Below are 13,018 nucleotides of genomic sequence, written 5' to 3' on the forward strand. Positions count from 1 at the left end.
CCCCACTTCCTTTAACAAACTGTGATGCAAGCCTTCTGGAGGTGACTTATCTACCCTAGGCATAGCCAGCCTTTTTAGTACCATCCCCCTCTCGATTTTTACCCTATCTATTGCCTATACTCTCTCTGCTTCTATCGATATTTTGTCAGATTCCTCTTCCTTAGTGAACACTAATACAAAGTACTCATTAAGTACATTAGCCTTGCCCTGTGCCTCTAAGCATATATTACCCTCTTTGTCCCTAATAGGCCCCACTCCAACTCATACTACCCGCTTACTATTTACATGCCAGTAGATGATTTTTGGGTTCCCTTTCATGTTGACTGCCATTCTATTCTCATTTTCTGTCTTTGCCAGTCTTATTTTCCTCCTCTTCTCCCCTCTCAACTTACTATATATGACCTAGTTCTCACTTGAAGAATTCACCTGACATGCATCATACACCCTCTTTTTTTGTTTCATCATAATCTCTATCTCCCTCCTCATCCATGGAGCCCTGCTTTTGGTTCCCGTATTGGAATGTACCTAGCCTGTACCTGAAACATCTCTTCCTTACAAATAACCCATTGTTCTGATACAGTTTTTCCTATCAGTCTTTGGTTTTATTTTACCCTGCCTAGATCCTTTCTCACCGTATCGCATTTAGCCCTCTTCCAATCTAGACCTTCTACTTTATTTTGTTCCTTGCTTTTCTGCATTACTTTTCTAAACCTTATGATACAATGATCACTCTTACCCAAGTGCTCTCCAACAGATACTTGGTCCACTTGGCCCACCTGAGTTCCCAGCCCCAGATCCAGCAATGGCTCCTTTCTACTTGTAAAAGCTCTTACAATCTGTTTTAATATTCCTAGCTAGTTAATTCTCAATCTTTATCAGCTTTTTGGTGGCCCTTTGCTGGTTTCTAAAACACTCCCAATCCTCAGACTTGCTAATATTCTTTGCAACATTATTAGCCTCTTTTAATCTTATAGGAACATAGGACGTAGAAGCAGGAGTAGGCCTATCGGCCCTTTGAGCCTGCTCCGCCATTCGATAAGATCATGGCTGATCTGGTTGTGGTCCCAATTCCACTTTCCTGTCCCCGTAACCCTTGACTCTCTTGTCTATCAAAAGTCTATCTAACTCAGAATAAATTCAATGACCTAACATCTACTACTTGCTGGGGAGGGGAATTCCACAGATTGATGAGCCTTGAAGAAAAAATAATTTCTCCTCATCTCCATCTTAAAAGGGAGACCTCTTATTCTTAAACTGTGTCCCCTAGTTCTAGACTCCCCCACAAGAGGAAACATCCTCCCAGTATCCACTCTCAAGTCCCTCAGCATCTTAAATGTTTCAATAAGATCACCTCTCATTCTTCTAACTGCCAATGGGTATAGGCCCAACCTATTCAACCTTTCTTCATAAGATAAGCCCTTCATCCCCAGAATTTGTCAAGTGAATCTTCTCTGAACTGCTTCTAATGCAATTATATCCTTTTACAGAATATGAAAGTGGGGAAGTTTTACTGCAGCTGTACAGGACGTTGGTGAGACCACATCTGGAGTACTGTGTACAATTTTGGTTACCTTATTTGAAAAAGGATATAATTGCATTAGAAGCAGTTTAGAGAAGATTCACTCGACTAATTCCGGAGATGAAGGGCTTATCGTATGAAGAAAGGTTGAATAGGAAAATACTTTATGGAACCTACTAGGGATAAAGCTATTTTAGATTTAGTTTTGTGTAATGAGGCAGGGTTAATTAGTAATCTTATAGTGAAAGATCTACTGAGAAATAGTGATCATAATACAATTGAATTCCATGTTAAGTTTGAAAGCGACATACTCCAATCAAACAAGAATCTTAAACTTAAACAAATCCAATTACATAGGTATGAAGAGAGCGCTGGTTGAGGTTGATTCGATAGGTAGACTAAAAGGTATGGCAGTAAATAAATAGTAGGAAACATTTAAAGAAACAATTCAAAATGTTCAACAAAAATACATTCCAAAGAAAAATAAAAAGTCAGCAAGAAAGATCCATTCATGGCTTACTCAGGAAGTTAAGGATAGTATTAGGAAACTATAGGTCAGTTAGCTGAACATCGGTCACAGGGAAATTACTAGAATCCATTATTAAGGAGGTTATAGCAGCAGATTTAGAAAACCATAATGGGATTAGACAGAGTCAATATTTCCCTTTATGAAAGGGAAATCATGTTTAATTAAATTATTCGAGTTCTTCGAGGAAGTAACAAGCATGGTGGATAAAGGGGAACCTGTAGATGTTGTGTACTTGGATTTCCAAAAGGTATTTGATAAGGTGCCACATCAAAGGTTACTACACAAGACAAGAGCGCATGGTGTAGGGGGTAACATGTTAGCATGGATAAAGGACTGGTTAACTTACAGGAAGCAGAGAATAGGGATAAATGGATCTTTTTCAGGTTGGCAAGCTGTAACTAGTGGAGTGCCACAGGGATCAGTGCTGGGGCCTCAACTATTTATAATTTATATCAATGACTTGGCTGAAGGAACCAAATGTATGGTAACTAAATTTACCAATGACGCCAAGATAGGAAGGAAACTGTCACGAAAGCATTCCACAAACTCATCTTCCAGCCTACCTTTACCAATTTAATTTTTCCAGTCTATATGATGATTCAAGTCCCCCACAATGATTACATTGCCTTTGTTACAAGCTCCAATAATTTCTTGTTTAATGCTCTGTCCAACTTTTAGGAAGCCTATAAACTACTCTCGTCAGCGTTTTCTGACTCTTGCTGTTCCTGGTGCAGGTCCATACCATTATTGGCATCCTGATAACTCAGTGGATAAAAATCCAGTGGGGTGTGTCACTAAGTTGTCCAGTCCAAAGGCCCCATGTTTGAATGTTGGTCTATGTTCAGTTAGTTAGTCCAAATGGCACTATGGTACTACACTGGACCTTAGTCTTGCTGAGTCTAGGAGAACTCACACAGACCAAGGTTCTCCATCTTGATTACCAGTGATCCTTGCTAGAAGTTAGCATGTACAGACAGTATTGCCCGTGATTCTGACATTCCCAATGGTCAAATGGGCTGCTTGACACAAGCTCTCAAGGCTCAGACATGAGGAATGGCTATTTGTAGAAGATACAAGAGAGGAGCTGCTGCTTGTGGAGGGTACCCCAGCATTCATTCCATCGGCAACCAATTTTCACTTGGATTCCCCAATATTTTACTCCTATCCTGACACCCGAGGTCAGTGTGTGAGTACAAAAATGTGTGATCATGCTGGTGCATATAGGGTGCTGTTCTGAGATTAGATTGTTGGAATGGTGTATAGGAAGCTTTACTAATCTAGGAATGTTCAATGTGGACAGAATGCAGAAGTGGAAGTGTTCCATTCTTTTAATGCTAATGTTGCACAGTTTGGTGAACGCAAAAACTCAATAATGTATTGAGACAAAAATTGCCTGAGGGACCTGTAGAAGAAGAAAAAACTTGAATTTCGATTGTACTTTTCATGTCCTCAGGATATCCAAAAGCAATTCACAGCCAGTCGTCACTGTTGCAATGTAGACAAATGCAGCTGTTAATTTGCATACCGCAAGATCCTACAAATAGAATTAGATAGATGGCCAAATAATTTGTTTTTGGTGGTTTTGATTGAGGGATAATTGTTGGCCAGGAGCACTCCTCCGCTTATCTTTGAGTAAATTCTTAGAATCTTTTGGAATCTGGGGTTTTAATTTAGTGTCAAATCTTAGAAAAATCACCTCCAACAGTGCAACACTTCTTCAGTGCTGAAGGGTCAGCCTAGATTATATGGTCAAGTCTTTGGAACAGAACTTGAGCCCACAACCTACTGACTCAAAAGCGAGGGTGCTATTACTGAGCCACAGCTAACGCCTTGTATCGCAATTGGTGGGCATGCCAAAAGAAATTATATTGATCATGGTGAGGGATGTCTACCCTGGGGAACGGAACACTTTTCCACATTCGCCGCATATTAGCATTAAGTACAGATTCCTACAATCTGCCCACTAGGATTTGAACTGAAGCTGTGCAACCTTATTTTATTGAAGCTTATTGGGCAGCAAATAGAGAAATCTGCATCTCTTCATTGTGAGCTTGATTTACACCAGGTTTCCAGGGTTGAAACAACAGTGCATAAGAAAAGGAATAGACCAATTAGCCCCTCAAACCTGTTCTACCATTCAATTAGATCATAACTGATCTCCATCTTAATTCCATCTACCGGCATTAGTTCTGTATCCCAACAAAAGGTTTTGACATTTTCAATTGATCTCAACATTGGGAGAGACTTCCAGATTTCCACTATCCTTTGTGTGAAGAATTGCTTTCTGACAACATCACTGAATGACCTAGTTTTAAATTTAAGTTTATGCCCCCTTTTTCTGGACTCCCCCTCCAGAGGAAATGGTTTCTCTCTAGCTACCATATTGACTCTTTTGATCATCTTAAATACCTCAATTAAAACACTGCGTAATTTTCTGTACTCAAGTGACAAGAAGCCTAGTCTCTGCAACCTGTCCTCATAAATTCACCCCTTTAGCCCTGATATTATATTGGTGAATCTGCACTGCTCCACCTTCAAGGCCAATATAATCTGCTGGAGGTGTGTGCAAGACTGAATGCAGTACTTCAGATGGGGTCTAAACAAAGATAACAGCAACAACTTATATTTATATAACACCTTTAACGTAATAAAACATTCCAAGGTGTGGCACTGGAGCATTAGAAAACAAAATATGACACTGAGCTACAAGAGGAAACGTTAGATCGTATGTCAAAAGCTTGATCAAAGAGGTAGGTTTTAATGAGTGTCTTAAAGGAGGAAAGCGAGATAGAGAGGTGGAGTGGTGTAGGGAGGGTATTCCAAAGATTAGGGCCTAGGCAGCTGAAGGCAGGGCCACCAACGGTGAAGCGATTAAAATTAGGGCTGCTGAAGAGGCCAGAATTAGAGGAGTGCTGATATCTTGAGGGGTTGTGGGGCTGGAGGAGGTTACAGAGTTAAGGACATGGAATGCTGTGGAGGGATTTGAAAACAAGGATGAGAATTTTAAAATCAAGACATTGCTTGACTGTGTGCCGATGTAGGTCAGCGAGCACAGGGGTGATGGGGAATCTAGTGTGAGTTAAGACACGGGTGGCAGAGTTTTGGATAACCTCGGGTTTATGGAGGGTGGAATGTGGGAGACCAACCGGAAGTGTGTTGGAATAGTCAAGTCTAGAGGTAACAAAGGCATGAATGAGGGTTTCAGCAGCAGATGAGCGGAGAAGGTGATGATACGGAGGAGGAAATAGGTGGTCTTAGTGATGGCATGAATATGTGGTCGGATGCTCATCTCAGGGTCAGATGTCAACAAGGTTACGAACAGAGTGGTTTAGTCTCAGGCTTGAGGGGCCAAATGGCCTATTCCTGCTCCTATTTAAGTTTTATGTATTCCCACCCTCTTGAGATAGAGGTCAACATTCCATTCACATTTTAAATTATTTTTGTACCTATCTTTGAGTGATTTCTGTATTTTGACTGCCATATCTGCTCATCCACTGTTCTAGCTTCTGTCCATTTAGAAAATATTCTAATCTGTCTTTCTTTCAAAGACGATGACTGCACACTTTCCTACATGGAACTTCATCTGCCCCAGTTTTGTCCACTCACTTAATCTATCAGTGTTCCTTTGTAACTTTCATCTCCTAACTACAAGATTTATTGTGGTGCCTAACTTAGTGTTGTTGGCAAACATGGACATATGGGTTTTTAATTCCTTCAACCAAGTAATTTATAAATATAGTGAAAAGCTGAGCCCCAGTGCAGACCCCTGGGGTTCACCACTCGTCACATACTGCCAACTGGAATATATATCCATCATCCCGACTCTCAATTTCCTACCTCCTAATCAATTTGCTATCCAAACCAATAGGTTGCCTCCAATTCCATGCACTCTGTTTTTTGTTAACAGTCTCCAACTTGGAACCTTGTAGTATGTCTTCTGGAAGGGATCTGACTGCATTACCCAGTTCCTTATTCTTCAGTTTCTGAACTGCTCTTTATATGTTTTTTAGACAAAGAATGACCAGTTACACTTGATGGACATTGCTACTAAATTTAGGTGGAGCAGACGTCAGTCGGTGAAGAAAGTGAGCAAAGCCTTTGATAAGCTTACTACAGATGAGAAAACTGGCTCTGAGAAAATAAGCAGGAAAAGCAGTTTCAACAGGAGGGAAGAGGAGATGAAGAGGCAAATAAATGAGACAGATGTACCTATGAGTTTTGCTTCAGTGACCAGGGTTGGCACTGAAAGTTCAGATGGGCAGCAAACAGTCACCGCATCAATGGACGCTGAAAGAGGCATAAAAGCTGTCAGAGTCTTTGTAACTGAAAATGAGGTCCAATGTCACAAGGTACCAGAGTTTGTACATTTAGAAGATCCCTCCTACTTAGCAAATTCCTGCTTTGATAAAGGCAAAAGATCTGAACAAACTGCCCATTCTGAACTGAAGAATTACATTACTATGAAAAGAGCAGCTGAGGTGATGCCTGGTGAGAAAGAGACCAATAAAACAAAATCTTTGGAGCCTGAAGTTGCAGTCTTCGAGGGGAAAAAAAAGATTTATTTTGAATCAGAGGAAGGCAGAGTTTCCAGGCCTTCAATAAATACTCCTCCTTCCTCACAGGTTACTGCACAGAATGTTTCAGGTTTGCTATTGCCTGCAAGCTCTGGTAAAATTGATAACTTGCAAGACGTCAGTGAAAAAGCAGTCAGTAGCTCACTCCCTACAACATCTGAAGATAAAGTCATGGCTCACTGCATTAGGAAGTTACCTTCCATGATTGACCAAACAAAACGCGATGAAAATGTTTCTGGTCCAAGGAGACACTGGAATCAGTCACTTCCAGCTGAGAAGAGCTCTACTCTACAGCCACCATCGACTGCACCAAATTTTGGTTTGAGAAAGGACAATGAAGCTACCAACCAGGAGCTACAGCCCTCTGCTAGGTCCATTGATGGGAAAGATTCAAAGGGCAGTGATGGTGTAGAAGTACACAAAGAAGCGAAAAGGTTGCTGCAAGGAGATGGAACTATAGAATTGAGTGGGATGGTCCCTCCAAAGGAAAGGAGGGATAAGAGAAGGAAAAAGGTTTCTTTGGAGCCCAACTCTACAGTCTTTACAACAGGTCACACCTCTGATTATTCAACTGGGACTAGTTATGTGCAACACAGATCTGTCTCTGTGCCATTGTCCACTACTTTCAGTCGCTCTGTTGGTGGATGGAAAGATAGCCTCCCTGAAGAGCACTCTAAAAGTTATACTAAATTGCCCACTGCAAAAAAACCTAAAACGACCCTGTTGTCTGAAGCATTTCTTGATATGCCATGGACGAACAGAGAGAGTGATGATTCAGACGAAAACCGTGTAACACCAACCGTGAAACAATCTAAAATGGCAGACACTGATAAGTCAAGAAAGAGGGGGGATGCTTCAGACCGTTACAGACATAATATATTAGACCTTGATACTTTAATGGTGGACTACAGAAAAGAAACATCTATAAGAAAAAACGAAGAATCAAAACTTTCTCATTGCCATGATGAGAAGGATAACCAACGTTCCAATACTCGGCAAAAAGATTATGAAGAACAATCCACGGAAAAGGTGATAAAATCTGCTGTTCGGGGCCTTGGAAAATCACCATCTTCAGGTAAAAGCAAAGGTACTTCTGAGATGCTAAATAAGAAACATTTGCACCGTAATAGTGTCCTTGACCTAGATGCATTGATGGCTGAATATGAAAAGGGAATACCAGAGCCTGTGGACCCTGTCCGAAAGAAATTAAATTCAAAGCCAGCTGATGCAGTGTCTCCAACTGTGAAAATTCCAAAGAGCTCATCATTTGCTTCCTATGAAGTGAAGACCTACCAGAAAAATGATCAAATAAAGGGATGGCATAATGAAGAATTTAAAAGAGATGCCTGTGACAATGCGTCTGCTGACTTAAAGAAGCGGTCCAAGGATGAGAAAAGGAAAAGCAGACCATCCTCTGTTTATAATGAATGTGATGAGTTGGGAAGGTGTGATCTTCGTTCGAATGACCAGAGGTCAGAGGGTAAGCAATTCAGTGAAGTGGACACTTTGACCAGCACACCTGCTATCTTAAATAGACGGCCCAAGCATGAGAAAAAGAAAAGCCGACCATCCTCAATCTATACAGAGCAGGGTGAATTGGAACAGCCTGAGCTTCGTACAGATGGACAAAAGTCTGATTATAGCAGAGAGAAGGGAAAACCTAGAGAGGATGACTGCAGTGAACTAAGGCCAAGACATAGGAAGAACAGGAGTGAAGAAAGAAAGTCAAAAATAACTACTGTTCAGACAGACAGCTCAACCCAGGTGTTAGATGGTCATTGCCCTGATGGTAAAATTGGTATTTTGGACTATTTGACCAGTTCAAGGAGGCCAGTTCAAGGTTCACCACATCTTGTATTGGAGAAGGAAAAGTATGTTGAGATGTCTGTTGATAATGGACAACATGCAAAAGTAGAAAACAAAGCAGCAGGTCGTAAAGAGGAATCTGAATGGAAATTTCCTAGGATCATGATTGACTATCCAAAAGATCTAAACCAATCTGTCCCAGAGGTTAAGAAGTCAAGGCCTTTGGAAATTCACAGACAGGCACGAGACACAGTTGATGGTCTGTTCCTGAATCAAGAAGGAACACCAAACTCCAGGAGCCACGAAGAAAGAAAGAGCTGCTCAATCGGGGAAGATCAACATGGAGTTGCAGAAACTATGGTGCACACAAGGATGTCAATGGCAGAGGATAAGATGGTAAGCATGTTGATTGATGTACTTCCAAAAATAATAATGTTCATACAAACGAGGCAGCTAAATCCATTATTATAATGTAATCAGTGACCGGAGACACGATTTAACATTTTGTCAGTGGTAGAAATATTCATTTATATTGCCTAAGGCTGGTTCTGCAATTGGTATGAAATTTAGCTACCTAACTTATCCATCTAATTGTAGTATAAATAATTTAATATCTTACATATGGCAAGATATGTCTTTGGATTCCTTGGTTTACATTTTTACACTGAAGTCTCAGTCACCTGCAAAAGTCTGGTTTGATTATCTTGCCAGAGATTTCAAATTCGATCTGTGCCTGCAGTTCTGGAATGAGGTACACTGACATTTGCGTTGTGGAAATGTCCCAACCTGGATCCATATGATTTTCATTGCAACTTTAAATGTGTTTCCCTCAGGCTATAAACAGCTTTAATGTGTTTAATCTTCCAAATTATTTCAACGCGACTTGGTGCATGACTTCAGAACATTTTAAAAAAAATAAACCTTGACAGGAAAACTTTTCAACCTCTTCATTTTCTTCAGTGAGAGAGATGTACACACGCCCCTCCCTCTCCCTTTCTTTCCCTCTCCCTTCCCACCATTCTTCCCTCCCTTCCCCTCCTTCTTCCATCTACCTCTTCTGTGTCTCTCCCTCACTTTACCCCTCCCTCCACTGTCTAATGTCTTTCCCGATCCCTCCCACCTCCCTCCTTTCCCCCTTCCCCCCCCGCCAACCCCCATATTGGCTTATTCCCCCTTCCCATTCATCCAAATTAGTTCCATTATCTCCAAACTCAAACCTTCCTTGACCTGAAAAATTCAAACTGATCTTTACTATCCGGGTGCAATGCTGTGGGATATGGACTTAGTTGTTCATGAATATATTTATTACAGTTACATAATTAACTTATGAACAGAATCATAGGATAGTTATAGCACAGAAGGAGGCCATTCAGCCCGTCATGTCCTGGCTGGTTCTCTGTAAGAGCTACTCAGCTAGTCCCACTCCCCCATCTTTTCCCTCTAGCTCTGCAAATTTTTTCTCCAGATGTTTATCCAATGCCCTTTTGAAAGGCAAGATTGAATCTGCCTCCACTACACGGTCAGGTAGTGCATTTCCAGATCCTAACCACTCACTGTGTAAAATAGTTTTTCCTCATGTCGACTCTGGTTCTTTTACCAATCACCTTAAATTGGTGTCCCCTCATTCTCGACCCTGCTGCCATTGGGAACCGTTTCTCCCTATCTACTTTGTACAGACCTCTCGTGATTTTGAACACAATTAATGAATGAATGGTTTTGTTTGTACCGTGTTCTCAAAAACAAACAGGTGCTGTTATCATCCCAAACTTTCACACACAAGCACTCCCTTGCCAAAAGATTTATTGTAGCCTGTGTTGTAGCATGAACACTTATTTGAATATTTGGGTCAGTCATTGGCTTCTCTGTTGCTGGATGTTCTCAGTGACTGAGTTGAAGGCAGTTCCCTCTCGTGGCACAAACTGAGGCTTGAGCAGTTCACATACACATATATGCTCATATTCCTTAATATCATATCCTTGCTTCTGTTGCCTAGAGAGAGACTGGATGGTTTGTTTCCCAAGCTCTGCCAATGCAAGAGCCTTCAGGTGGCAGCTGGGTGTATAATGATGTTTTATCCAGGAATGGCATTCTTTGTTTAATTTTTTCCCCTTTCCCTCTCCCCACAGCAGAGCTGCAGTAGTCTTCCCTTTCAATATGATATAGATCTGGAACTGAGTAGGCTGGTAGCTCAAGCACGTGTTCTCTGTGTGACGCTATGTGCCAGTGCTTCAGTGCTGAATTATGCGTTACCAAAGGTTCTGACTTTGTGAGCAGTGACAAGCAACCAATGGGAATAAAAGGGAATATGCCTAATTTTATATCTACTTACAGTAGAGGAGAGGCAGACATCCTGTTCACTCATCAGGTTCTTCCAGAAAATGAACAGTATAAATGGAATTTCCTTCAGTAGCTTATTACCGCCCTGCTTTGTACATGATAGGGTTCTCACTACATAGAAAGGGAGCAACCTACTGACCTCCCAAGCAAGGTTCAGAGGAAAGTTGGGGATATGATCCTGTTGACCTCCAAGACCAAGAAACAAAATGAGAAGAAAGTGTATTCCAGGCGTAGTGTACAACAGGTGAAAAGCCAAGAGCACAAAGTGGTAAGGAAGCTGAAATATTTTTCATGTTTGGTGTGATAACCGTGTCAATGATGATGACAATGGGCCATGTTGTTTGTGCCAGTGATGCGGATGGCCACACTGGTGTCAGTGCCACTGTTGATGAGGATTGGCCTGCTGTTGGTGCCAGTGATGCAGATGAGGATGTACATTCTGCTCTCTGAGTCTGTGTGATCAGGAACGTTCTGTGGCTGTCAGTGCAGGTGGTGGTTACACCAATGATGATGAGCGTACTGCTCTTGATGCTGTTGATGCTAGTAAGGTCGGGTGCCCCATCTCTGGGCATGTGGCGTTGATATTGATGAGGATGGACATCCTGCTCTCGGGGTTGGTGATGTTGTTGTCACTGAGTGTTGAATATTTAGTGCTGTTTAGGTTTTTATGTGCAGTGCTTGTTTTTGTTTTGGCATGACAGTTTCTCCCGCCCAGGCTGACCTTCCATACCTAAGCGAGGTGACTGTTGGTGCGGGTCTTGACAATTAATTGCTGGCAGGCTGAGTGTTAGATACTTTCACCCAATGTCCAACCACATGCACTTACTGCAGGAGGAATCCTGCCTGATATTTCCCTTCCCTAGTCACAGTCAACAGACCCATTTTGCACCACCTAGGCTGAGATCAGCCAACACAGCACAGACTTAACAGCACACCTGAGACTTTGCTGGTGTGTATGGCTTAGCTATGCACTTGAGGAACTCACTGAACCATTGGGGAGCCCAGCATGTGGCTTGTGAAATTTAGCCCAGGAATTGGACCAAGTTTAACTGAAACCCCTTTAAGGTCAGGAGCATCCCTGAACAAAAAGTGCTGTATCCACTTGTACTGACCTACTACCAGCCCATGTGGCATCAGCCAATTCATTTGTTTTGGAACACTGAGTGGAAAAGTGCACGTATGGATATTAGTTGAAGACAGAATCAGGAGGGGCTTTGACATCTCTCTGGTGGAACGGACTGACAGTACTAATACATGACTAATAGAATCTGAAGGAGGTACCAGAAGTTGAACAGATGCCGGTAGACAGTACATTGTGGACGCAAGCCTTCAGGAGAGGGAGAAAATGGGCAAAACGGAAACAGCCTCCTTTCCAGCAAAGGCTGCATTCCACAAAGTCTTGAATGTCGTCGCTTCAAGCATGGGAGAACAATTTGGAAACGATTTCCCATCATCGCTGCACAGAGACTGCAATAATTCACATTTGTACATGGTCCCCAGGAAAGGTCAGGCCTGTGTTAAGTGTGAAGCTTTGAGGATTTGGGCTCAAAATAAATCCTTAATACTCTAACAGTATTATCATTTAGCATTTGCTTAGTATTTGGTGAATTAAGAGCTGGCGCTGACACAGAATAAGGGTATATTCTCCTCCATCACTAATGTTCGGGGGTGGAGAGGGGAGGACAGTGTGATATTATGTGGAGGTGGGGGGGAGGACGTTTTATGATTTCTCTCTCTCTCATTTTTGTTAAGATTAACAAATGGAGGAATTCTACCTTGCAGCTTGTGTCTGCAGCTTTACAGGAATAGTCTTTGTTGATTTTAAGTGTTGTTAAAAAGGTTGTAGAAAGTTATGGTTTAATAAAAAGGAAGCTGGTAAATCCCAGAGACTTTGTGTAATACTGACCGTGACATTAACTAAACAGCTACAGGTATGAAACCCAAATGGACCATCATCCAGGTATGAGTCAGAAAACAGCTCTTATGAATTGTGACCCCTGTTTCACACACAAAATTGATGCTGTTACTGCATTTGAGTGCATAGAGTCCGTGTCCTGCAAAATGTTGTGATTTGGGTTATAGAAAGCTTTTAACATTAATGTAAGCTTATAAAGTTCATGTACGGTAGGGATTGCACCTGTAATCTGTCCTTGGGAGCCATAGGCACAATGTACAATGTGTGGCATCGTTCTTGTTGAATATATTTGCACATTGCAAATTAAGTACTATTTTTGCTCTCTCTTCAGTTTTTTC

At 41.7% G+C, this 13,018-nt stretch overlaps 1 protein-coding gene across 1 annotated transcript in view; it reads left to right on the forward strand.

Moving 5' to 3' along the window:
- LOC137382638 (uncharacterized protein KIAA1671-like) overlaps positions 1 to 13,018 on the forward strand; it is a 255,619-nt gene that overhangs the window by 80,058 nt on the left and 162,543 nt on the right. The window contains exons 4-5 of the mRNA XM_068054841.1: positions 6,059 to 8,824; positions 10,869 to 11,033. Coding sequence (XP_067910942.1) covers positions 6,059 to 8,824; positions 10,869 to 11,033 — 2,931 coding nt within the window. The remainder of the gene's footprint in view (positions 1 to 6,058; positions 8,825 to 10,868; positions 11,034 to 13,018) is intronic.

This window comes from Heterodontus francisci, chromosome 23, assembly GCF_036365525.1.
Source record: "Heterodontus francisci isolate sHetFra1 chromosome 23, sHetFra1.hap1, whole genome shotgun sequence".
In the NCBI taxonomy this organism is placed as follows: Eukaryota; Metazoa; Chordata; class Chondrichthyes; order Heterodontiformes; family Heterodontidae; genus Heterodontus; species Heterodontus francisci.